At 34.6% G+C, this 24,351-nt stretch overlaps 8 protein-coding genes across 8 annotated transcripts; 1 reads left to right on the plus strand and 7 right to left on the minus strand.

The window, feature by feature from the left end:
* Positions 1–210: 210 nt before the first annotated feature.
* On the minus strand, positions 211–1,669 carry Tsp_05456 (hypothetical protein). The gene is made up of 3 exons (XM_003371740.1): positions 1,553–1,669; positions 876–1,025; positions 211–393 (listed from the first exon to the last, which is right to left on the minus strand). Exons 1-3 carry the CDS (start codon positions 1,667–1,669, stop codon positions 211–213), a joined length of 450 nt encoding a protein of 149 aa, XP_003371788.1.
* Positions 1,670–5,558: 3,889 nt separating this feature from the next.
* On the plus strand, positions 5,559–7,173 carry Tsp_05455 (NGFI-A-binding protein 1). The gene is made up of 6 exons (XM_003371741.1): positions 5,559–5,679; positions 5,843–5,961; positions 6,070–6,351; positions 6,413–6,682; positions 6,786–6,919; positions 6,978–7,173. The coding sequence occupies exons 1-6, from the start codon at positions 5,559–5,561 to the stop codon at positions 7,171–7,173; spliced, it is 1,122 nt and encodes a 373-aa protein (XP_003371789.1).
* A 61-nt stretch (positions 7,174–7,234) lies between these two features.
* Tsp_05454 (putative multiple resistance and pH regulation protein F) lies at positions 7,235–8,323 on the minus strand. The gene is made up of 3 exons (XM_003371742.1): positions 8,112–8,323; positions 7,426–7,513; positions 7,235–7,390 (listed from the first exon to the last, which is right to left on the minus strand). Exons 1-3 carry the CDS (start codon positions 8,321–8,323, stop codon positions 7,235–7,237), a joined length of 456 nt encoding a protein of 151 aa, XP_003371790.1.
* An 832-nt stretch (positions 8,324–9,155) lies between these two features.
* Tsp_05453 (MutS protein) lies at positions 9,156–10,786 on the minus strand. The gene is made up of 6 exons (XM_003371743.1): positions 10,729–10,786; positions 10,572–10,681; positions 10,204–10,469; positions 9,898–10,117; positions 9,594–9,818; positions 9,156–9,329 (listed from the first exon to the last, which is right to left on the minus strand). Exons 1-6 carry the CDS (start codon positions 10,784–10,786, stop codon positions 9,156–9,158), a joined length of 1,053 nt encoding a protein of 350 aa, XP_003371791.1.
* A 964-nt stretch (positions 10,787–11,750) lies between these two features.
* Positions 11,751–14,626, minus strand: Tsp_05452 (phosphoglycerate mutase family protein). The gene is made up of 8 exons (XM_003371744.1): positions 14,152–14,626; positions 13,932–14,088; positions 13,603–13,867; positions 13,139–13,223; positions 12,562–12,665; positions 12,245–12,503; positions 11,922–12,040; positions 11,751–11,855 (listed from the first exon to the last, which is right to left on the minus strand). The coding sequence occupies exons 1-8, from the start codon at positions 14,624–14,626 to the stop codon at positions 11,751–11,753; spliced, it is 1,569 nt and encodes a 522-aa protein (XP_003371792.1).
* A 133-nt stretch (positions 14,627–14,759) lies between these two features.
* On the minus strand, positions 14,760–17,268 carry Tsp_05451 (zinc finger FYVE domain-containing protein 9). Its single transcript, XM_003371745.1, has 11 exons — positions 17,178–17,268; positions 16,998–17,116; positions 16,802–16,928; positions 16,516–16,716; positions 16,235–16,381; positions 16,038–16,132; positions 15,800–15,936; positions 15,582–15,731; positions 15,337–15,499; positions 15,168–15,288; positions 14,760–14,794 (listed from the first exon to the last, which is right to left on the minus strand). The coding sequence occupies exons 1-11, from the start codon at positions 17,266–17,268 to the stop codon at positions 14,760–14,762; spliced, it is 1,386 nt and encodes a 461-aa protein (XP_003371793.1).
* Positions 17,269–17,536: 268 nt separating this feature from the next.
* Positions 17,537–19,611, minus strand: Tsp_05450 (zinc finger FYVE domain-containing protein 9). Its single transcript, XM_003371746.1, has 10 exons — positions 19,460–19,611; positions 18,947–19,053; positions 18,806–18,896; positions 18,600–18,735; positions 18,374–18,473; positions 18,249–18,293; positions 18,072–18,170; positions 17,909–18,040; positions 17,740–17,841; positions 17,537–17,655 (listed from the first exon to the last, which is right to left on the minus strand). Exons 1-10 carry the CDS (start codon positions 19,609–19,611, stop codon positions 17,537–17,539), a joined length of 1,083 nt encoding a protein of 360 aa, XP_003371794.1.
* Positions 19,612–22,687: 3,076 nt separating this feature from the next.
* On the minus strand, positions 22,688–24,344 carry Tsp_05449 (putative nucleoporin Seh1). The gene is made up of 10 exons (XM_003371747.1): positions 24,234–24,344; positions 24,129–24,179; positions 23,966–24,071; positions 23,796–23,914; positions 23,611–23,744; positions 23,468–23,557; positions 23,255–23,401; positions 23,101–23,173; positions 22,966–23,044; positions 22,688–22,848 (listed from the first exon to the last, which is right to left on the minus strand). Exons 1-10 carry the CDS (start codon positions 24,342–24,344, stop codon positions 22,688–22,690), a joined length of 1,071 nt encoding a protein of 356 aa, XP_003371795.1.
* Between the last annotated feature and the right edge of the window lie 7 nt (positions 24,345–24,351).

Consider the following 24,351-nt stretch of genomic DNA (forward strand, 5'->3'; position numbering starts at 1 on the left):
GAGAAAAAGAAAAAACTATTTCCCTTTATTTTGCAGTCATTTACAACAAAACAAGAAGGGCAGATTGGATGTTTGTTTGAAGCATGCTTTTGGAAAAGTTTGTGCTTGTTCACCTTGTTCAGCGTGTTCAAGCTACGCCACGTCGCCTGGTGAAGCAATTTTGATTTTCGGCACCAATCGAAGCTTCTGCTTTTCCCCCACAACACTGGTTTATTTCATTCCATTTCGTGATTTCATTTTTTTCCACATCATACTAATGGAAGAATGAAGTTCATGTGACAGACAAATGTTTTTGCATACGAAGCTTTCCAGGTTTCGGTTCAGTTTTTTCTCCCCTTTTTTTCCATCCCAGTCAATGGAAGGAGAACAAAGAACGTCTGCTGGTTTGAAAAGCTGTTTTTTAGATAATTTTCAAAATTTGTCTAATTGAAAAGTAAACTGCTCAACATGCGTTTCATATTTCTTTTCCTTTTCCGACGAATGTAGCTCATCTGTTGGCGTCTTTCTTTTTTTCTCTTTTTTGCAATCTTAATTCCCATCACCAATCCTCAAACGTTAGCATATATCTGTCCACAACAGGTAGGAAATTTGAACATTAAATTTCAAAGTAAAACAATTACAGAATAATATTACGATAATCAGGTTAATAAATGCAGAGTACGAATAATTTTCATTTTTTTTCACATTCATTAAAAATTCAATAGTTTCCTTTTTTGCACGTCTCATCATAATTTGATCAATATACTATACGTGAAAAATATGAACCTGACAATCAAAAAACAATGTGAATATAAACTTGGCAGTTGTATGATTTTTTCACAAAAAACAAAGCACACAAAAAGAGTTTTCTTTTTCTCAATCTGCATACAACTCACGCGCTGTTGATCGAACATCTGTTGTCCAATCAGATGCATGAAAAACGTCTGAACGTTGTATGCAGATATTGAACGCATCATTCGCCGTGGGATAAGCTTTACCAAATGTTTATCACAATGACGTGACGTGTCAAGCGGGTGGCAAAAAAACTAAAATAAACAACCAAGAGCTGGAAGCGTTACTCAATTTTTTCAGTTTTGTTTTGGCCTTTCAAATTTTTTCTGACTTTGGCTTGCACATTTCGATGCCATCCGGATGTACAACGTTGGCGAGATCGGCTGCTCAATTTGGCGCGCAGCGGTTTACCATTGGCTGACTTAACCGAATGGTATTGATTACAAGCGATCGGATTCCGCGTGCAATTTCGCGACGTTTTTTTCAATTTTTTTCTGTTTTATTTTATTTATTTTTTGTTCAATTTTATTATTTTTCACTTAATTATCATGAAAATTTCTTAATTTCTTTTTCAAGCGTCGCTTAACAACATTAAATAGCAAAAACTCCGCCAAGTGTAGTATTTATTGACAAAAACTCTCCCTTGGTCAGATATCAACTTCAGCATTTCGTCCAAGTAGTTTATTCTTCAACATTTCCCTGTCATCATCCAAATTATTAAGCTCCAATAAATGAAGGTAAATTTCATATTATTTGAATTGGTTTTGGCCGTTTCTTTTACTTTTGCTAAACAAACTCTTATAACCATATTCTGGATGAATTCCAATGTACAAAATCTCAGGTTATTGCTTTTAATTTGTGCTGAAGTATTCCATTTACTTTTACACGCATACTTCATTGTCCACTGGTGGTGTTTTTTGCCGTCTTCAACCTATCGATTGAACGATAAAGAATATTTCATTTTTATTGTTGATGATAAAAGGAAAATTTGATGATCGACTTGTTTTATTCAAATTTCAAATTAGTATTTTTAGTTTAATATCATAAATGAATCAGTACTTTTTGTTCGTTTTATTTCAACGTCGACCAAGTGTTATTGGAAAATCGATATTCCCAAAAATGACCTTTGAAAAATTGTATTGTTATAAAAAAATAAATTGTGTGTGTGCGTGAGATAATGAGAGAGGGAGGGAGAGAATATATATGCATATATATATGTGAGGGGTGAGTGACGCAGAGTATAGTATAGATATTGAAGTTTTTGAATCGTTCTCAGCATAAGTGAAAAAAACATGTGAAAAAAAGTTAGCCGTCGTTTGAAGCAATTTTTCCTCGTCCATCTGGTCGTCGAAATCAATGCCTTGAAAGAATAAGAAGTTCGGGGATATAGATAGGGAGGAGGGGGTGGGGTGTGGTGGAAAACATTTCCACGCTACTGGTTAAAACATGCATCACGCTTTCAGTGGGCGAACATGATATTAAAATGAAAAAAACATTGTTTATCAGAACTGCTGCGGTTTCGGTCAACGGCAGAATTGGTGAGACAGAGCTGCTAGTACTGGGGGAATGGGGCAGGCAGTATTGCGCGCCGTATGCTGAGAGAACGCCGTCCTTTGTCCGTCTCTGCTCATGCCCATTGGTCAACCAGGTATTGACAAAATTATTAGCTGTTGCGTTTGCATTTATTTTTATGCTTTACAAATTCTATAATTATATTTGAATTTTTTTGTTTTTTGATCACTGCAACGTAATAGTAAAGTTCTAACTACGTGGCGTGTTTTCCAAATACACCACCGCCCCCAGGTCTCTGCTTGCCTCACCAGTGCCCGGTGCGTGGGTATATGTTTATTTTTTCGAAAAATTTTTCAGCTTCTTCTTTACACTTTTCCATTTCGACTTCAAAACTCCCACGCATTTTCAGAACTGCTAAAACTGCGCTTCTGGTTTAGTTACTTCGACGTTCAGTCGTATTTCTTCGTTTTCAGTTTTTCAGTAATTTTTTTCTTGATCATTTTTTTATTGTCTACTTTCGCGGTTAATAGAGCGGAAGAACTGGCAAGCCGACTGGTTACGCATTCAGTATAGCCGTCTGTGTTTGCGCGCACGTTAAGCAGCCAGCTGATTTTTTCTTCCTCCGTGGCTTTTCAAAACAGCACACACACACACACACACAATAATTGTAGGCTGAAAAAGCAAGCTGGAATTCATTTGCGCGAAATTCTTCTCTTTGCCAATTAAACTCTGCTTTTTTTTCTCTTCGTCAAATTTATTTGGTGAAATTTAAGACAGATGAATTCATAAAGAAAAAAAAAGCAAAATGTTGTTGTGGTTGTTGTTATTTGCCATTTACATGATGTTGTTTGTAAAGCAGGAAAATTTGTAAATTTAGGTTTAATTTTTCTGTCCCCTCTGAAAAGAGCTTTTCAAATTTGAATACTGTAGAAAGAAAAGGGGAAATAGACTTTTAGAAACAACAAAACTACCTCCCTATCCGCTTAGTATTTGTGATTTGAGAGCACGTGAATCAGCAGTGCAGAAAGTGACGCGCGTTTGCTTCTTTTGTTGGCTTGTTTTTTTGCAGCTGACCGGCCGCACCCGTTTTTCCTCACACTGCACTCTGTCAAGTTGACTATGCCGCGGTGATGTTTGAAACATCGCATCATTAGCATCTGTTCCAAGAGGTCCTGAAAAATTGGCGAGAAGTGTCGATTGTTTTGATACCTGAATGTTTTTTTCTTACAGTATGATAAACATCATCTGATTTTCAAAATTTAAACAAATCTCACAATTTGAAAAGAAATTGAAATGTATTTGTAAATTTTGATTCATATTTGTCCTATATTACAAATAAGGATAAGTCATAATTTGAAAAATAAATTTTTTTCAATTTTTCACTACCAGTGAACTGTATCGGCTAAGGTTCTGCCATTGCAAGTGGTTAAAGTGAAATCGATATACAAATGTACAGCTCACGCATAATCAACCACACCTTTGTCGAAAAAACATAAATGTAAATAAAAATACAAAATAAATCGACTTTTTTCCCAATGATCCCAGATGGAATGATGATGTTCTTGTTGAGCAGTAATTATTTAATGCATTCTATCAATCAATATATGTTGAACTACAAATCTGTCGTTGGACATTTATTTATTTGAAAAAAAGCGAATATGATGTTTTAAACAGAGAAATGACGTTACAGCTTGGATCGCTTTTGCATGCTGTACAAGGAAAAAAAACAACGTCCGACGCGAACATCGTTAAAATGCGTCGACTTTTTTTTGTCGATGCACACTAATCAATAATAAGCCTGCAATCAATTAATTATGTTCTATTTATCAAAACAAATCTAATGTTGAAGCGGTTATAATTTTTTCTATTCAAAATATGTTCCAACACGGTTCTTTCTCTGTTTGGTCGAATATTTTTTTCCATTTTCAGTTCCATTTTCAGTTCCATTTCAGTTCAAATCGACTACTCTGATGTGCATATGTTGATGTTGTAGATGAAATTTCGTTTTCACCTTTATAAACTGCAACCAGTTGCACTCATTATGAGCAAAGTTCTTCTTATTTGATTAGTTGTTCTCTTTTTCCTAGACTGATTATATTTTTTTTTGTGAAATTTTACAATGTAAATCAGTTGCAGTGTTGAAATTGATCTGATGTGAAAAACTAATAATAGTCCAAACGCTATCCACGAGCACACAAGTAAAAATTAATTTGTTGATTTTTATTTTTTTAGTAATAATTTACAGTATTCAAATGAAAATACTGTTTAAAGTAATAAAATTACGCGCATCTATCGCACTATCCGTGATGGATATGATAATTTGGATGGAGATTGTGTTGTCACTGTGCATTTCATACAGCATTTCATTTTTACAATCTTGATGATTTTTTGTTTTTTTTGAACAACTGAAAGTTTAATTTTTGAAATTATCGTATACTATTTTTGAAAATTTGTCATCTTTTATTTGTTTTTTGAAGTTTTAAAATAACAATACGAAGACATTGATTTATTCTTTAATTTTGTTCAATACGACAGCTGCAGCAAATTATTTCTGCAACTTTCAATCAATAATGCTTCTTTGACAGCAGAAGGCGCACATTCTGGCTGGCACTAGCAAGTAATACGTTGAAATTTAAACTTGAAATTTGATCAACCAACTATTTAATAAATATGAGGGTTGATTTTATACACTGATCAAACAATTATGAAGCATTTTAACAGTTTTCAAATTATTATTAATTGGAAAATAAGACTTCAATGTACATTTGTACGTGACATTATTATCATTAGAGCATACTGTTGTTATATAAATGCATATTATGTATACATTTCAATTTTTCAATTTGTTCTGTAATAATTTTAAATTATAGTGTAAATATACAATTTTTGAAGTTCATTTGTTTCTGTTTTTAAGAATTGCATGCTTTCTAATTAAATAAAATTGTCCGTTTCCAATGCCACGTTTTTTTACTTGTTAAAAATAATTGCAAAACTAGAATAATATGGTAACTGTATTTATTTCCTCACAAAGACAGCTAAATAAATGTCTGATGGACAAGAATTGCTTTGCAAAATTTGTCGTGTGAAGAATTCAAATTCAAATAAATTTCTAAATCAGTACTTCTTTCAATAATTTTCATCCACTTTAACATCACAATCATTCTCAGCAGTTTAACTTTTGAAAAATATCTGAACAAAACTACTATTTTTATTCACATTAAAGTGTACTTAGGCTTGCTTGTTCATTCATTCAAATTATTTCAGAGTAAAGGCCGATGAGTAATTCTTCAACTCCAGTTACAACCCACCTGCCAAATTCCCCTTCAGAATGGCAACTTTATTTAGTGTTGCAACGGGCCAATTTGCTCCAGTACTACGATACTTTTATTAGTCAAGGTAAAGTTGATTTTATTGAAAATGAAAACATTTGAACCATTTCTTCAAAATTATTCATTCATATATATATATATATATTGAATTTGCACTTAGTGTTTGAAAATTATTGTCATTTTCAAAGCATACCTTATATCTTTATTGCAAGTAATCTTCTTAATTCCAGGCGGCGATGATGTGCAACAACTGTTAGAAGCTGGTGAAGAAGAGTTTCTAGAAATCATGGCACTTGTTGGCATGGCCAGCAAACCATTGCACGTTCGACGCCTTCAAAAATCTTTACAAGTAATTTTTCTAATCAATCGTCTTAGCATGTTCATATATGTTGTTTATACGTACCTACGCACACGCACATCTGTACATACCGTTTTTGTTATTTTGTTTTTTGATCAGGAATACGGTTCAAATCCTTCAACGTTCCAGTTGATTGCGATGCAAAAATCTGGGACTATGTTGACCACACCCACGTGCACCGTTACACAACTGATGCAAAACGCCGCAGCAAATACACCCCCGGCTTTGCAAGGTAGCATATTAGCATCGACTGGCATTGCGGGTCAACAGATTGCGACAGCACCTTGTTCAGCTGAATCGTCTGTGCTTTTAAATTCCCAAAGTAATGGTTCAACATCGATGTGGAATCCCAGCCTTTCGGACGGTGTGGATTTCGCTTACGTAAGCTTATTATTACGTGTTCAAGTTTTTGCTTGTTCGATTATAATCGTTCAACTTCCAGGATTCTTACAATTATTCCGGTGCTTCTCCTACCTTAACTGATGGCCAAATTTGTCGACTATCCGACTGTGCTTCGCTGTTGGCCAAATCATTACCAGAATATGAACCAAAGATGATTCAAAATAAAAAGAAAATCGGTCGTGATCTACTTAACGTGATGGAAATGGCCGAAGATGCGCCTAATCGTCTGGACGAATTTCGAAAATACGCCGCCATTTATGGTCGTTTCGATGCCAAGCGAAAAGCGGACAAACCGTTGACTTTTCACGAAGTATGTACTGAAAAATATGTTTCTTCTCCGTCTATAAAAGCGCACTACTATTATTTATCATCATCTGTATGACAAGAATAAATTCACCGAACATTTATGCTAGGTTTCTGTGAATGAAGCTGCCGCTCAAATATGCTTGCACAGACCAGCTTTACTGACACGTCGTGATGAACTGTTCCCTTTGGCTAGACAAGTGGTCCGCGATGCTGGCTACAATTACATGAAAACGAATTCCACGTATGCAACAATTTTTGCTTTTCAACAGATCATTAGACACAACAAACCAAATTTTCAGCCATCGTAGTGAAAGTGAACCAGAATTGATGACGATGGATATGAACAGGAAACGTTCCACACCAGCTGAATCGTTGAGCAGCAGTGGAGACAAATCACCGGCTTCGTGTGCGTCGAATTTTAGCCAACTTTCGCCCGGTGCCCAGACGGAAAATCCTTGTTCAGAATTGAGAAGCGTATCGCCATTTCACTGGTAAGCATAAGTGACATGATTGTTATTCAAAAATTATCATATAAATGAGAAGAGAACAAACAACACTAATTGTTCAAAGCAGCAGTTCTGAAATGAAGAAACGTCGTCGAATGGATGAAATCAGTACAGAATTGTCGAACATTCTTCAAGAGCAGGAAACTCTGAAACTCCGAGTGAACCAAGCCCAAGATCTGGATGAATTGCACGTTATACAGAAAGAGCTGCAAAAATTAACCCAGAAACAATTGGAACTAACCGACGAACAAGCAAGCTTGGCGATGCTATTTTCCGTGGATAACATGTACGTGTTGCTGTTGTTCTGTTCTGTTCTGTTATGCGCACAACTAAAATTATATGCTAATTATACTTACTTACTGAGTTAATTGTTGCTTCAAGATTGATGACCAAAACGGATACTGCTGACCCTGAAGGGGAAACGTTGAACTCACAGATCAGTGCCGCGTCATTTGAAGAAGCACCATCTTTAACAAACGACATTCAACCGGGCAACCATCGACTAATGTTCCCAACGTCGTCGAATGACGATAAAATCAACGAAATTGCCAGATCCGCCTAAAAATCAGCTTGTTGTGTTGTGTTATGTTGAAGCATTATTCTCATTTTACAGAACAAACAAAAAGAGCTTCACGAAAAAGATATTTTCTTTTTCTTCCACTTTTTAAATTTTGAAATTGCGCCAAGCGTGTTGTTTTTCTTTTTCTCTTCTTTCCTGTACAACTTCCATTGCATGGATAAATTTCTTCCTGAAGTATGTTTTAAAAAAAAAAAGAATATAAATCGATGTTGTACATTTTCAAGCAAACCAAGCTCAGCTTGTTTAAATTTTCCACTTTGTTCTTTCTTTCGCTAATTTTCACTCCATTCAATAATGAATGACAATGTCAATTTGGTTGACTCTAATTCCATTGTGGGAAATAATACATTGTGCTCGTCAAACGACAATAATACATTACCACGAAAGCTTTATGAAAAATGGTGCACTCTGCATCGTAGTGGATACGATTATTTATTATTGCATTCATATCCGATTGTTTGTTTTTTATTTGTTGATAGACGGCAAAACCAAGCCGCTTTTTCAAAATTCTCTCATCTCCACTGCTGTTCTGCATTCGTTCCGTCAACGAAGCGGACATTAAAAAAGCCACATTTGCTGTTTCAAACATTCACACTGCTTAGCATGTCTGATGCTGGTCTTCTTGTGTTTCGATTTCGAAAACATTTCTCTCTCTCTACATATCCGATCCAATGTCGAAAATACAGACGCTGTTGTTTTCAATATTACAATGATCTTTCTTCTGTTGCGAGATTTGTCAGTCACAATTTTCAGTTTCATTTCCAGCATCCAAATTTTACCGAAATTCTTGATTTTCTTTTTTTATCATAATTCTCCATTGCATAATGACGAAAAACTCAGTATATTTAAACAAAAATTTCAATGACAATGACTACACGATAAATAAATTTTTCCATCCAAACACGCGGATACTGACTTCCTGATACACAAGTACAAATGTTGAAATTTCAGATGAATACATTCGTTTGTCGTTTCAAACGTGCAACTTACCAACATCACAACCAAACAATATTTAATTTAACAAAAAAAATAAAATCATAAATAAAAACAAAAAACAAACAAACAAACAAACAAAATTTTTAGTTTGATTGCCGAATAAGTGTTAATAATTCCATTACGGAATGTTCGTTCAGATTATAATTCAGAAATGCACTTACTAATTTTTTCATTCTGAAAATAATACAACGCTGTTTGAATGAAAAACAAAAACATGAATGCTCAAATGATAACAAATAGACGAAATAAGTGTTACCGTTTGAATTCTTCCTTGATCTCTTCGGCGGTTGATTCTGGTCGAAACAGTTGATATCCTCGTTTCTGGTTCTGGCATACCTGAAAAAAAAGCAACTGATAAATCCATTTTTAATCTTCATTCGTTTCCTAAAAACTCTTTAAAATAGTTCCCATATTTGCTCATAAAATTGTACTTGACGAATTCTATTGCAGACACGCTCTGGCAAGCCAGCTTTCGACGCTGCGCAAGCTGCATAGGATTCAGTGGCTTGACCTTCACATATACTATACAGAAAAAGTACATCTTCACCTTGACGCATCACTTTCATCGTCTACAGACACGAACAAATATACAACATGAATAACAAAATTAAATCATAATAAATTAATCGAGCTTCACATTGTAACGAAGAAGAGTCGACTGTGGTAGAATATTGAACAACCGATGAAGGTGGGTACTGACAAATACATGCGGACATTTATCTCTTTCAAGCCAATATGTCAAACAAGCACCCAACAACGCTACACCGACATCCTAAAAATGTAAGCCATAATTTTCAACACAACCAGTACAATACGTAAAGTAACATAATTACCGTTAAAGTGCCTTTGCCAAATTCATCGATGATAATCAACGACTTTTTTGTCGCATATTTTGTTGCCATAGCCACTTGTTTGACATCGGCCGCAAAAGTTGACATGCCATCATTTATAGACCCAGTTGAATGCAGACGAGTGCAGATTCGATCGACCAGTCCAATGCGTGCCGCTGATGCAGGCACAAAGCTTCCAATATGAGCCAAATATACCAACAGTCCTACCTGAAAAATATCTTGATATTGTTGTTGTTGAAATTTTCTATAATCATTGTGTTTGGTAAGAGAAAAGCAATCAGTTCACCTGTTTCAAATAAACACTTTTCCCACATGCATTCGGGCCAGTCAAAACGTGCATCTTTCCAAATTCAGTTTCGTCACTCTTCACAGAGTTGTTTACGAAAGGTGCTGTACAAAGTTCTTGAAGGGGATGTCGACTTCCGGTTATGTCAATAACATTTTCCTCCACCAATTCTGGTCGTACCCAGTTGTATTCCCGAGCTGTCAGTGCCATTGAAATCAAACTACAGTTACAGTAATAATTTCAGGAACTTCATTTTCATTTTCCATCTTTTGTATTCTTTTGTGTTTTACAACCATACAATCTTACCAATCAACGGTGGCTGCACATTCAACAGCATGTTGGATGACAGTAGCATGTTTGAGAACAAAATTTTGCAGTGAAATCATAATTGAACTTTCCAAATCCTTGATATCTAATTTCACGTCTCCGAGCTCTGCATCCAACTGTCGCATGGTTTCATTTTTATAATGAACACGATCATTTGTAATGAACATGAACTCCAATCCTGGTTTTTCATAATCTCCATCTTTGCTACAACTACGGCTGCGAGGCACTGCAATCAAATATCCAATCTGAAACAACAATGACAATAATCAATAAATATGATCGCGTGTTGTTTGAAAATTAAAACAAAAAACATTGAAATTCAAACACAAATAAATAAATATCCTTACCGTAGGAATGTAAACACAAGTACAAGCAGCAAGTGGAAAAGGCAAATTGTCAATTTCAGATTTGATTACTTCGGTCAACAATTCCGGAAGTCGTTTCAGCAATTCTTTCTCTAAAATTTTGCATGCATACGAGCAAAATAAAAACAATTAAACAAACTTTCATCGAGCAGTCTGTCGATTCCTGGTTTTACAGTAAACTGACGTTCTTCCACCATTGCTTTGAAATCTACCTGAAATTTACATAATTTAAAAAATTATCAACCTAAACAAAGCTTACCAATTCATTTATTAATGAACTTATTTTCTGGAGCTTTTCTAACGAGATATCATACATCTAATGAACATGAAAAATGTTATTCAATAAACAGTGAATAAAAAAGATCTATAAGCAATCTTCGAAAATTACCTCTGACAGGATAACTTTTAAATTTTTTCGATTTTTCAAAAATTCTGCTACAAAAATGCAAGCATTTATAGTCTAAATTGAAAAGTAAGCTAAAAAGTGCAAAAGAAAATAAATTTCTAGTAACTGATTGTCAACCTTATATAAACTGATCCAATCACTTGGATTCACTTTAGCCGCCCTCAAACGATTGAAAATTGCCTAAAAAATAGGAAAATAAAACGTACACTTGTATACATGTATGTATATTAAAAATAGTACAGTCACAGATTTAATCTGCTTCAGTGGTTTCTGAACAGCTTGAATGAAATGAAAATTTGAATCGCATGACAAAATCTCAATTGAATCGAGACGTTGTTTTAGCTTATTCAAATTTCTTGTCGGCCTTAGAAACCATCGACTGAAAGAAAATTGTTATTTAATAAATTTTCATTTTAAATTAAAAAAAAGGTTCAATATTCACCGCAATTTCGCAGCACCGACAGAAGAACAACAACGATTGCAGACCGCTGAAAACTACAGTATGGAAAGGACTAATGATCAACGTTAAAATTATCAAGAATGTTTACAATAAAGACCAAATCCTTCCTTGAAACCATCACGCCCGGCTTTGTATACGGATGGATGAAATTGTTTTTTGAAAATTTGAAGAGATTCATAAGCATTGTCATCCATCACGAGCATATCGTTTCTGCAATTATCGCTTAGTTGATTAAAAGCAAAAATAATAAATTACAGTAAAGAATGGAAAATTTTGGAAAAAGAAAACAATTATTTTACACTTCAAATGATCGCAGACAAAACGCAACTGGTCGACCAAAATGATCAGTAGAAATACTTTCAATTTCACAGTAATTAATCAGCACTCCCAAAGCACGAATCTGAAAAATGAAATCACGAAAACGCTAATCACATGAACTAGAACAACAATGAAAAAATTTGCATACCATGCAGACAGATTCCATGTCAACAAACAGAGTTGCGCGAATCTTATCTTCCACGCTGGCGTGACCAGAGCCGATGGAAGAAATGAACCGTTCAACGGTATTTTTGCAGCGAGATAATTCTGCAACAGAAGAGAAATTTAATGTAAAATGAATAAATAAATGTACGAACCAAGTGGACAAATTCACCGAATTCACTAGCGGCAACAATGATCAAATCGTTTTCATTTTCAGCTTCTTCCACTTCAGCATTTTGTTGGCATTTGTTGTTTTCTAAATTACAAATAAAATTAATATATTAATGAACGAATCAGTTATTAGCATACGAAAATCGTCTATCAATTTGCAGAGACGTTCATCAGCTTTTGAACTCAATAAAATTGTAGTCGGACGCACTTGATTTAAAACTAGAACAACAAATCGATTTTCATCATTTACATGAAAAATTTGCTGATTACCATCAATAAGCAAAGAAAATTCGTTCATGCTTTCAGCAACATCATTCAACGTAAAAATTTTCGAACTATCAGTATCATAATAAGCAGCTCCCAGTTTTTGATTTGATAAATAAATGCATAATACAATCTTTAATAAATTAAATTATACAATTTGGAAATGAAATTAAAATCAATGCTTTATTTACTTGTCCGGAGTGGGATTCAATTTCATCTGAAAAACTGCTACTGTCAAAGCAAAAATCTTCAAGCGCTGTTGAATTTCTACTGAATGCGCTCATTTTAATGTAAACTGAAAACAAACAGTGCGCAAATATATTTTGCAAATAATTTCATATGCGACATTTCAAAAATTCAAAATATAAGCATTAATGGTATGTTGAAAAAGTTTTAAATGAAGTTTTTCAAATTACGGACCATAAATTCAGTATATAAATGATCGTCATAATGAAAGATTATTAAAAATTCTCTTCAGTCCAAAATTTCCATTCTGAACATAATTTCATAACTGCTTAAGAGGTTTTTTTGTACTGTTTACGTATTTATTGCTTGTATAATAAAATAAAAGAATAATATACAAAAGTAAGGATTCATGACAGAACATTGTGTTATGGAATAAATTAATTCGCGAATACTGTAGAAATAATCACGAACAATTTTAATCAACTGTGCATATTGTTATGCAAAATGCACAAACAAAAAATTAAAATTTGAATTAAACAAATATAATTGTTATTCTTGTTGATTAAATGTATTTTTTCCTACTATTTGTAAAACTTGTTATAAATACAGTATATTTGTAAACTACACGTCGGAATAAAAGAATGATCATGTCAAAGAATGTTGTTTGCTGCAAATCACAAAGTTAGCTATTCAGTGAATAAAATAGCCAACGGATATCAGGTCATCTGCTTGTCGGGGAGTTAACCGCCGGGTTCACCATTCATCATAGAACCGATACAAGAGGAATTATCGCCAACTCACGTTACGATCATTTTGACATTCGTTTGATATCACAAAACAAAAGGAATATCTATTATCGTCTGTTATTTTATAACGTTTAAATGTATATGATAAATAAGTCACAATAATTATAAAGTTTAGATTTCGAGTGAATTGAATTGAACTGAATTGAATCAAATTTTAAATAGTTAATAAATGATTCTTTCACAATAATTCTATCATCGTGGCATGTATGTGCAGCCGGTTACTGGAGGAGGACAACAAACCCATTTTTTGCCGTTCCATTTCACCGCTCGCATGTAAAGATAGGGCGTATTTTGAACCAAATGTATCCAGTCATTTGGATCTCGAGGTTCTCCTCCTTTGTACAGCGAAGTCAACGCATCCATGTAAGGAGCGTGGCTGACAAGCAGCGTGGAACATTTATTCGCAATTGAAAATCTGGCGAAATGTTCCACAACTGCTTGTGTCCGTCTCACAAATTCCACATACGATTCATCGATCGATAATTTTTCTCTGGGAAAAAAGGGTCTAAATATTTTCCAGTTATTCAGAAAAATTTTAATAAAGCAAACATCATTTCAGCTTAGTTTACACGTAATTTTCGTCCACGCAGTATTGTTCTTTCAACGCAGTCAAGCTCAAGAATGGTGGCACACGGTTCAACTTCCCGAAAGCGAATTCAAACAAGCCATCTTCGATTTTCACTTTCAACTTATATTCCGGCAAAAGATCATACACCGATTCATAGCCTAAATTTGCATAAAGTTGTTCAAAAAATAAAGAACAAATCAACATCAACAGAAAAAATTTACCTCTCACCACTTCGTCTGCCGTTTCGACGCAGCGATGCGCAGGCGAGGCGAAAACATAATCCAAAGCCTCGTCTTCTCTAGCCATGGCACGTCCCATCAAGAACGCCGCCGCCCTGCCCATATTCGACAACGGCGTATCCTCTACCCAATCTTCGATGCAGCTGATCAATTGTCCGTTGCCCCTAGTCGGTAGAAAAGATGGATGGTTCAGCTGGAGTGGAGTGTACGAACCGCTCTCAAAACACCTCCGAATATCGAATCTGCAAGAGTCGAGACGCTCGCCGTGGCGCATCATCATCAACTTTGGAATCGCATCTGGACCAATCCGCCTGTTCGACATGTCCGGTTGTTTCATCGACCGACGCCTACGGCGCCTTTTCGACTTTCTCACAGCTAAACCTTTGGTGGTGTTACAGTTGTTCAACGCAACTCTGAGAGTCTTCTTCGGATCCAAATCATCTTCTTCGGAACTCATCTTCGAACAGCTAGCAGATAGAATGCGATATCAAGAAGAAGAAGAAGAAGAAGAACAGCAGAAGAAATTTTCACCTTTTTTTTGAAAACTTGGTTCACCGTCGTCTCCAATGCCTGACTGGGCAACTATGAATTCACTTCGACATTTCATCGCTGAACATGCAGTGGACTTTAAAAACTTCAAAGTCCAATTTAAACAAAAGCTAATATGAGAAATGTTTAAACGCTTCACAAATTATTATACTTGAATAGAAAAATGCGAGCCATTTTAAAATTTCCATCAACTGCTTTCATCTCTAATGACAGGGCAAATAATAATTTCACTTATTAAAACTTTTTATTCATATTTCACAGAAATGAATGTAAAAAATATACGCACATTACACGTTGAACAATTCCATGCGCTTACCATTGTTCTGAACAAAAATGACAACTTTCTTTTTTCAATAGTAAAAGAGTGAAAAATTTGACTTAAAAACTATAAATAGAAAATGGTAAAAAAAAATTCAAATAAATTCGGCAGCATGCTAAATTATGAGAACGCGAAAAATAAATTCCGCTTTCCAAGAGGAGATTGAGTTGATCGCTTCGAGATGCAACACTGACACAATGGCGTCGTCCAGTGCGGCCATCATCATCCGAAGCAGAGACTGCGACTTCACGCTGAACTTGTAATCAATCTACAAACACAACTGACAATACAACAAATACAGTAACAATGATTCGCAGGCGCAATACCACATCGGCGCTCATGAACAATCGCAAACTGACCACGCTTGAATTTTCCACGAGCAAATCTTCGGCAAACTGCAGCAACGCTTTGCACGTCGCCGACGCAATTCGTCTACAAGAAGCAGCAAAGCTCTCAGGTTCTCTAAAAAAAATACAAACAAGAAACAATAATTTCATCATTTAACGTTGAATAGCATGAGAAACTTAAAAAAAATACAACTTACGAATGCAATGTTTCATTTACATCTACAGGGAGTGTGAAAACATCCGTAAGACGAACTAGCTGACCGTCGCGGTAAGCTTCGACAAATCTGAATGGCAACAGATAGCGATATTTCAGATCCAAATTGTAACTATCGATGTGACTAGCAATGCTTAAACAAAACAGCACAGCGATGAACAGTAAAACAAACAATTCCAATCAAACTGCTTCCCCAATTACCTAAAATTACTGCTAGCGGTAATGTGTGCGTCCCAACGAATCTCCAACGAGCAGCCGCCTTCTTCATTACTTTTCAAAAAGTAATCCTTCTTATTGCGAAGACATTCTCTCAAATCGTTCAAATTATCAAGGTGGATCTATTTATATTAAAAAAATATACAAATTAAATTAAATCTATACAAATTCGTATCTGTTTTTTTGTTGAAATATTATTCTTCAATTAAAATATCATTCTCACTTGAACCATCACACCGTCTTCAACGATGCTATTTTTCACGGCCAAAGAAGCAGATTTGAGTGAAGCGTTGAAAATAATAAACGCACTTCCAGTAACTAAAAATAGAATTGTTATTCAACAAATTATAAATTATCCTGCGAAAAATTAATATTTTCCTAATTTAGCAGTTGAAAATTTCAACAACAACAGTGATTCACCTTCCGGACTGCTGCTTCGGTTTTTGGAAAATCGTTTGGTCACATAAGTTCCACTGTCAATATCCTGAATGCATACAAAGTGTGCAGCTGCGTGATCGCAAAAATCACTTGCCCATGCCACAACGTGTTCGTTACAAGTGCTCAACACTTTGACAACCCAAAACAGTAAAGGTAATCGCCAAAAAATACATTACAAATAACAGAAATTAGGGATTAAAATAAAAGAGAACCTGCTGGTAAGAATCTTCTGCAATGGTAATCACTACTAACTTTTTATCGACCGTGATCATAGAGTTTGTCACCATTGGAATAGTGTAGGTAAAATTGCGCATGTCCTGTTGGCAAATAAATTGCAATTAAAATTGACAATTGAACACGTCCAACAAGACGGTTGCTTACATTCAACAAGCTCATCACAGTGTGACCAGTTTCACCGAAGAAAGAACATCGCATCGGCGAGCTAACAACTGACCACGGATACACTGAACAAAAGTTGATTAATTTGAAAATTGTACATATATATGTGCGTGTGCGTGTGTGAATGTAAATAACGAAAATTAAAATTACCGCCGTCACTAAAACCGAAACGCAACAACAATCGAAGTGGCAAAATTTCCGCCCAAATCATCTCAGATCGGTGCACCAGCAGTCCAATGTGATAGTACGTTTTAGGAAGCTTGTGTTGGTTGATGATCTACAGAAAAAACCAAGCGACAAGAAATTATTCATAAAATATTTCAATAAATAACACCAACAAACCAACCGTCCTGTTCGGACGAAAAAATAAAACTGCCGCGTTCTCTTTGTTGCCAAGAAAACCAAAAGGGAAACAACCAGGTATAACGTCAACAAAGCTACAATCACTGTCATTGGTCAATTCCCCTAAAATATATTTACAATGAGCACCAGTTGTAAAATGCAAATAGTCGATCGACAAGAATACCGTCCAAAAATTTATTATAAAGCTGATTATAATAGAGAAACATGTCTCTAGGTGGCAGGATTTCGTCGTTTGTTCTTTCGAGGAAGAACATCTTCTCAGATATTCCCAAGTTGCAAAACCCATTGCTGATAAAACGCCAGAAAAAAGGCTTGGCAAGTGATGAATCTATCAACAAACAAGCGAATTATTCAAATAAACAAATCATTCACTCGTGCTATTCATTATCAATTGAAGCTTCGATAAATTTCACAAGAGATATTCTGTTCAACTTGTCAACTCTCATTTTAAAGAAAATAATAGCAATAACAAAAGAAACAATAATCCTTCCCCGCCCCCAAAATTTACATAAATCGTCAAATTCAATTATTACCTTGCATAAGCTTGACATTGACACATAAATTTCGTTTTATGTGAAAAACAACTTCTTTGCCTTCATTCAACAATACTTTCAAATCTTCATCTCTACAAACTGCTGTATCTGCAAAAAATGATACAATTTCAAAATAAAATTATCATAAAATATAAGAAACATGCTCCTTTTTCGTGAAAGTAAAAAATTTACACGTCATTTGCAGTTCAGTGGAACACTTTTGAAATGTAGACGGGGGTAGAGCAGCCGTGTTAGGTAGTAGTGACTCTTTTTCACGAGATCGTCTGTCCCGTTCTGAAAATACATTGTCACTCAGTTGTACATAATGGACAGATAACAAGAAAGCAGAAACAAACTATACTGTCATTCTTGGGCTGAACAGTATGCGATGAGGACAAAGAATCCGCAAACATGTTGACACGCCTGCTGTCCACTTCCCCTGGACAGACGCCGTCTTCGAAAGTCACATTCTTGCTTTGTGCTTTTGGATAAGCTGGAAAAATATGAATTAGCATAAAACAAACTTCTCTTCCAAAAGATGATTGAACCTGATTTTTTCAAAACACAAGACGCACGTAGAACGTCAGAAGAAATCTGCTCTGCACTGCCCTGTTGACTATCATCTAAACGGACAACAAACAAGCCATTTTACATGCATTTCTTGCAGTCGATAAAGAATATCCTATATTTTTAAACGGTACCATTTCTCCCACGTCTGTGCGCTTCTGATTCGTCGCTTTCAACAGCTGTGTAAGAAGAAATTAACAAAAAATTAAACGTAAATTTAAAACTTTGACACAAAGATTCAAAGTAGAACAAAAAATACATTGGTCTAGCAACGAAGCACACAACTGACACACTCTGGCCTTCTTGTTTTCCAAATACTGTAGTTTCACGCGCAAATGGCAACAATCACAACAAAGAACCTAAATGAATATGCTGTCAATTTTCTCACACTAGCATTTGATTAATTGAATGAAAATTTGTCGTTTGTTGTTCTTCAAATAAAAATAAATAACAAGCATCATATATATATATATATATATATATACTCTTCCGCAAGCTCGACAATGATGACGCCGTTTGATCAGGGTAAATCGAGCACTGCAAGACATACATATACGCCACTGTTCGTCCGGAATCCATTCCGGCGGCACCAAACCGATTCTCTCTTTGAACACTGCCATACTAATCAATAAACAACAAAACAAAACAAAAAAACATTAATAATCAAACAAAAAAATCTGAAAATGCAAACATTGCCCACTTCGAATCGGAATGGTCACCGCGATCAAGCAAATTCACACTCGACACCTCATCAGATGTCAATTCAACACGTAAACTAGATTCTGAAAACTTTATGCTTTATTAAATTACAAAATAAGACAATTAATAAAACCAAAAATTTTGCCTGAACACGGCATAGATGAGCCAGCGTCCGGAAAACCCAACAAAGAAGTTGACCGCGAGTTCAGTCGGTCGGCGTTCTCTTCCATCTGATGGATTCTGAAAACAAAATAAGCACAAAGAACAATAAATAAATGTGCAATATTAGCTAATTTCTAATTCACACCTACCATGCATTACATGAAAAAAGTCAATTATATAAAAATGAATCGAATCATACTAGAAAATCACATCATCATAAGCGTATAAATATTGCAAAAACAACAAACAAACTGCAGTTGTTAAAATTTGTGCGCAATACAATTACACGAAAAAGAACTGTTACAAGAGATAGCAATACCCAATGCGACATACAAATTGAAAACTTTGTCAAAAACAACAGCACAGTCACTGTTTTAAATATGCATCATTTAAAAAATTTAGTTCGCCTTCAACTAAAAAAACCGTCTACTAATACAATAAAAATTGAATTGAAAATTAGGAATTTATTAAAATGCTTACGTACAAAGCTGAATCCTTTTCATCAAAAAGGGTGCACGTTTGAAGAACAATGAACGTCAAAACACGTTCCACTTCAGCATCAATTTCACTACCATCTCCTTTACTGCTCAATGAATCATTTTGCACTGATGATTTCAAAATGGCAAAAAAAAACATTTAACATAATAAAGGAAAAAAAGTAAAAAAGTGATCTTACAGTTTTCTTCATATCCATTCACCATGTTCCTTAACAGCACAACGTCTATTAAATACCATAATCTAAAATATAAAAAATCAAAACCAAATTTGGTAGAAAATAGATTACAAAAAAATAATTCAAAATTTCCAATTATAATTACAAAAAGCATAAAAAACATTACGAACCCACCAATAATCGTACAAAAACAAATGAATAACAATCAACCATCAAAAATGAATAGAAAACGGCTATTTAATAAATTAATTAATAAACAAAAAAAAATAAAAACTGAACAATCCAAAAAAATTTACCGAGAGAAAAGAAAAACATAAATGATAATAAAAAAATACTAGCTATCTAAAAACAAAAAATAATAAATAAGCGCAAAAAATGCTAATGACTACGCATTTTAGAAAACAAGTACAGATGAAAAAGAAATATACAGTACACCACGTTAGGCAAATTAGTGAAATGCAGGGGACGCTAACTTACTGTGGTTTTGTAATTTATTATCATCTTATTAATGTGAAAAAACAAAAGCAATCCGGTTATTAAAATTTAAAAAAGAATAAAACATAACTCCCAACGCACTACAAAATTAACTACAAAACACTCAATAAAAAAGCACATGCCGTAGAATGAAATCTGTGCCTATTTATGGGAAAAACGAAATATAGACATTGCCTAATTAATCTACTTTCTAAAGAAACGACCTTTATAATCATAATTTTCAAATATAACGGGTGAAAATGTCAATTGCAATATCAGCGTTTGAACAGAATGTTTATATTAAACACTCTGTACACCTCATTACTAAACGAATCAAACAGAGAGAATAATTGAGTAATGGCGCGCATGTCAGCGCCTGCCAAACGTCATTTTGGAGTAGCACACTGCGCACACAAAACACATGATTTTACGAATAAAATTAATTAGTGGAAAAACCTTTTTCATCATTTGTGGTTATTGATTTCATTAAAACAAATTCAACTTCATTTTTTCTAATTTTATTGAATTCAGTAAAACAAAGAAGATAAACAATATCAATATCACCTTAGAACGGGGAATAACAGTGAAATATTAAAGAATATTATGAAAATGACAATTCATAAATTGATAAACTGATGTTGGGCTTCGCAACAATCTCATTCATGAATAACTTTCTTAATCGGAACTGACTACAGGAACTATAATGCATTGCTTGCTTCATTGACAGCATAAGTTGAATAATTTGGTAACCATTTGGGGTTTTTGCAATGAAGAATTTCTTGGTCCACTTGTGAATTAGCATTATATGGTAGAATAAAGCATCTTGCTTTCCTGAAGGCGAGCTTAGATCAGAGCCACATAAACTTCCCATTATGGAATAAGAAAATCAGTCATATATTCCATAAGGAGCTGAAGTGCCCAATTCACCACATTGCCTGGACGGTATCGGTCGTTCCTTGAGGCGACTTCACATGGCGGCCAAATGTCTTTTCCATTGTGGAATAACACTCAGAGAGTATTACTTTCCACCTGTGTGCATGCACAGGATTTATTGGCTGGTTTGCCACATTGCCTCGACGGTATCGGTCTTTCCTTGACGTGACGTCACATCGCAGCCGGATGTCTTTTCCATTGTGGAATAACACTCAGAGAGTATTACTTTCCACCTGTGCGCATGCACAGGCTTTAGTGCCCGGTTAGCCACATTGCCTCGGTTGTCTCTGTCTTTCTTGGAAACGACGGTAGATGACAGGTAGATGCATTCTTCCTTATGGATTATCCATTATAGCCACTCGGTTGATTGCACAACATTAAATGCTTTAGCCACCTAATGACGGCATTGTATCGGCAACTGCTTCCGTCTTCATGTATTAGCTAACAGTACTTTCGTTCAATGAATAACCATCTGACTAATTATGTTCTGCTGTAATTTTGTTTAACGCCAACTTTAATATATTTCATGTAGAGACGCCTCAGTCTTTAATGATGACATGCTCCACTCCAGCGCGTAGTCTTCATATTACATCTTTCATTGTGCTGTTTACCGCTTATTTACATCAGTGACAGCGTTTTATAAGTCTGTTGAAATTGACTCCATTCATACTATTCGCTTGTGGTTCTCGCCAATGTTTATCGGACAAATCCCTAAACAACAAAACTAATTTCTGAAGCATTCAAAATTAAAGATATTACGCACTAGAAACACGGAATTTCACGCTCTGCCAATTTTCTTCCGCCTTTTGCATGACGGCATCACTTGTGTATTAACACACCTCATTAAATGAAGCAGCACTTTATTTGATACAAGCTTTTGATAAAAAAATACCATCACTTGCGATTGAATGACGCGTTCATTTCCTCCACAACTGCCAACTGTCACAGTAAAATATACAGTATGCTAATAGTAATGAAGAAGTATAAATGTTTATTTACTGTAATTATCAATTAAAGCGGTCTACATTATCTAAATTTCAAATTTGAATTTATTTCAATCATTCATTTTCTGATGAATAATTTAATATTAATTTTTTTCCATTAGGAATTTTGATGTATATACTTAAAGCAAAATTTCCATGCAGCTTTAGTTAATTTGAACCTACCAATTACATTTGTCATTGAACTGGAAATAGCTGATGAAAATTTTTTTGTGAATTTATTTTACAATTTTAAACCAATTTCTACCTAGGTCCTATTTTTTATTTGGAGAAATTTATTTTATACATTTAGGTATTATTTTTCGAATATTTGAAAGTACAAAAGTATTGAATAGTTGAAATTACAAGTCAAATTTCCAGAGTTTTCACAATTCAACGAATTCAGTTTTCTTATTCATTACAGTGCAGCATCGTGCCACTAATTTTTATGTTTTATTTTTGAATTTATCTGTATATTCTTTTTTGAAAATTTTGTTTAATGAATTTGGACGTTTGAAATTTTGATTGATTAATTATTATGCTCATCACAGTTAAAAGTATTCTCTTTTTAAATGTGATTTCTGTTGGAAGAAAATGTATAGAAGTGAATATGAAATTGAAAATTGACATTTTATTTTTTTAAATGAAAATTTTAATTGAAACTTTGTTCGAAATCATTTTGTGTTGTATCTCCTGGACTTGCAGGACGAGAATTTCCATTTTCTCTGTCTTCTTCAATTCCTGGTAATCTTCGAGCATCGGGACAATTCGGATCGGCCCTCTTGAACAATTCCCATTCACCGGTGGTTGTTCCTATGAACAGAAACATGCGAAAATAATGCATAAAATATTACCTGAAAATATCTTCGTATGTTTTGAAAGCTGAACATTGAAATGTTATACAATGGAAATTTTGAAAATTGGTCTCACTCATCCACATGGATAAAACTGCAGCGCCGTCGACCGCTGCTAATTCCAATCCAATAATGTTCCAGTCAAGACGCCAGTACTGAAAACAATTTTCAAAGGAAATTCCAGTTTGCTACAACAGAATTCATCACTCACTGTATGATTAGGTGCTTTTTCTAATTCAGCTTCCAATTTCACATTCCACTTGCACAATTTTTTATCTTCATCGCTAAATATATTTATTTATTTATTTAGAAAACAATACAGAAAATTAATCAAAAACATATTATGATTTGGAACTGAAATTTACTCCGGTAATTCAGAGGTGAGATGGTAAATTTGAACGGTCGTGCAAGCGACCGCTAGAAGTTCAAATGATCGTCCGCAGGATGGTGCAAATTTCAAATCGCGCACTGGTTCCATCGTAACGCATGGAAATTCTAACATATTCCACAAGCTAATATAAATAAATTAATAAATATTATTTCAATGAATATATGAAAAAAAGAAACAACAATTTAACCTTTCCGTTTCGTTGTATTGAAAAATGAATACTTTGGGTTCGTTGCTCTTTTGAGTATCGCTTCCAACGGCAATAAGAGAACCGTAAGCACTAGAAAGATGTTTTTAAAAAATTCAACAGGCTGTTAACAAAAATTTTAATACAGCGATTGGTTCCAAGAAATGCAACTTAAATTTGAAGACGGCGTTTCGATTTCATAACGCAATGTCCAGTCGGATAATTTCATACTGCGTGGCAATTCATAAATACGAATGTGAGCGTCCCTATATGCCGCGCCCTGTTGTTCAAAAAATTCATTACCAAACAGTCAATTTATGCATATTGTTACAATTATTAGGCCCATGTGAGATGGTGCAAATTTTGCATCACAAAGTTTCGTTCTCTCGTGTGATATTGTAGTCCGTTTTACCCATTCAGTTAATTGTGGATTTTTATCATCCTTGCTCGCTGAATATTAAATTCGTATAAGAAAAAAAAATATATATATGTACAATCTACCTGTCTCTTCCCACACAACGATGGCACCGCCAAGGCAACATGTAGCAAGGATTTCACCAAAATCTGGATGCGCCCAGTCCAATCGAAATACCGGTCCGCACTGCGCCTAAAGCAAAAAAGGAAAATAAATTGAAATTTAATTTATTTTTTATACTAAAATTACTTTCAAATCTGCAATGAATGCCCAGCTGCCATCTTCTGCCAATTCATAAACCTGAAATGGATTACCAATTTATATGTGATATTTCAAAAATTCATACACAAATACCTTCACTGTCTGGTCGCTGGAAGCGGATGCAAATCGATTTCCAAAATAGTTATAAGCTACATCATGAATCATATCAGAATGATCATTGAATTCGATAGGTATGTTGCGCATTGTAAAT

This window comes from Trichinella spiralis, assembly GCF_000181795.1.
Source record: "Trichinella spiralis strain ISS 195 chromosome Unknown Scfld9, whole genome shotgun sequence".
Classification (NCBI taxonomy): domain Eukaryota; kingdom Metazoa; phylum Nematoda; class Enoplea; order Trichinellida; family Trichinellidae; genus Trichinella; species Trichinella spiralis.

What these genes read in the sequence shown, in the direction of transcription:
- Tsp_05456 (XM_003371740.1), bottom strand. Translation starts at nt 1,669, where the DNA reads ATGAAGTATGCGTGTAAAAGTAAATGGAATACTTCAGCACAAATTAAA. An exon ending in TAAGAGTTTGTTTAGCAAAA is followed by an intron (nt 1,026 to 1,552) that starts GTAAAAGAAACG and finishes TGTTTATTTTAG; the next exon opens with TTTTTTTGCCACCCGCTTGA. An exon ending in AGATGTTCGATCAACAGCGC is followed by an intron (nt 394 to 875) that starts GTGAGTTGTATG and finishes TCTAAAAAACAG; the next exon opens with CTTTTCAAACCAGCAGACGT.
- Tsp_05455 (XM_003371741.1), top strand. Translation starts at nt 5,559, where the DNA reads ATGAGTAATTCTTCAACTCCAGTTACAACCCACCTGCCAAATTCCCCT. An exon ending in CGATACTTTTATTAGTCAAG is followed by an intron (nt 5,680 to 5,842) that starts GTAAAGTTGATT and finishes TCTTAATTCCAG; the next exon opens with GCGGCGATGATGTGCAACAA. An exon ending in GCCTTCAAAAATCTTTACAA is followed by an intron (nt 5,962 to 6,069) that starts GTAATTTTTCTA and finishes TTTTTTGATCAG; the next exon opens with GAATACGGTTCAAATCCTTC.
- Tsp_05454 (XM_003371742.1), bottom strand. Translation starts at nt 8,323, where the DNA reads ATGTCCGCTTCGTTGACGGAACGAATGCAGAACAGCAGTGGAGATGAG. An exon ending in TGTCGTTTGACGAGCACAAT is followed by an intron (nt 7,514 to 8,111) that starts GTATTATTTCCC and finishes ATATAATTTTAG; the next exon opens with TTGTGCGCATAACAGAACAG. An exon ending in CCAAGCTTGCTTGTTCGTCG is followed by an intron (nt 7,391 to 7,425) that starts GTTAGTTCCAAT and finishes TAATTTTTGCAG; the next exon opens with CTCTTTCTGTATAACGTGCA.
- Tsp_05453 (XM_003371743.1), bottom strand. Translation starts at nt 10,786, where the DNA reads ATGGTGGAAGAACGTCAGTTTACTGTAAAACCAGGAATCGACAGACTG. An exon ending in CTTGTGTTTACATTCCTACG is followed by an intron (nt 10,470 to 10,571) that starts GTAAGGATATTT and finishes TTGTTGTTTCAG; the next exon opens with ATTGGATATTTGATTGCAGT. An exon ending in TTGGCAAAGGCACTTTAACG is followed by an intron (nt 9,330 to 9,593) that starts GTAATTATGTTA and finishes TCGTGTCTGTAG; the next exon opens with ACGATGAAAGTGATGCGTCA.
- Tsp_05452 (XM_003371744.1), bottom strand. Translation starts at nt 14,626, where the DNA reads ATGAGTTCCGAAGAAGATGATTTGGATCCGAAGAAGACTCTCAGAGTT. An exon ending in GGCAGACGAAGTGGTGAGAG is followed by an intron (nt 14,089 to 14,151) that starts GTAAATTTTTTC and finishes ATGCAAATTTAG; the next exon opens with GCTATGAATCGGTGTATGAT. An exon ending in TGCGTGGACGAAAATTACGT is followed by an intron (nt 13,868 to 13,931) that starts GTAAACTAAGCT and finishes GAAAATATTTAG; the next exon opens with ACCCTTTTTTCCCAGAGAAA.
- Tsp_05451 (XM_003371745.1), bottom strand. Translation starts at nt 17,268, where the DNA reads ATGTTCTTCCTCGAAAGAACAAACGACGAAATCCTGCCACCTAGAGAC. An exon ending in TTATAATAAATTTTTGGACG is followed by an intron (nt 17,117 to 17,177) that starts GTATTCTTGTCG and finishes AATATATTTTAG; the next exon opens with GGGAATTGACCAATGACAGT. An exon ending in AAGCGGAATTTATTTTTCGC is followed by an intron (nt 14,795 to 15,167) that starts GTTCTCATAATT and finishes AAGTTTTTAAAG; the next exon opens with TCCACTGCATGTTCAGCGAT.
- Tsp_05450 (XM_003371746.1), bottom strand. Translation starts at nt 19,611, where the DNA reads ATGTTTTTTTTTGCCATTTTGAAATCATCAGTGCAAAATGATTCATTG. An exon ending in GCACAGACGTGGGAGAAATG is followed by an intron (nt 18,171 to 18,248) that starts GTACCGTTTAAA and finishes TTGTCCGTTTAG; the next exon opens with ATGATAGTCAACAGGGCAGT. An exon ending in CACTGAACTGCAAATGACGT is followed by an intron (nt 17,656 to 17,739) that starts GTAAATTTTTTA and finishes CATTTTTTGCAG; the next exon opens with ATACAGCAGTTTGTAGAGAT.
- Tsp_05449 (XM_003371747.1), bottom strand. Translation starts at nt 24,344, where the DNA reads ATGCGCAACATACCTATCGAATTCAATGATCATTCTGATATGATTCAT. An exon ending in CCAGCGACCAGACAGTGAAG is followed by an intron (nt 24,180 to 24,233) that starts GTATTTGTGTAT and finishes AATCCATTTCAG; the next exon opens with GTTTATGAATTGGCAGAAGA. An exon ending in ATTTCTTGGAACCAATCGCT is followed by an intron (nt 23,558 to 23,610) that starts GTATTAAAATTT and finishes ACATCTTTCTAG; the next exon opens with TGCTTACGGTTCTCTTATTG.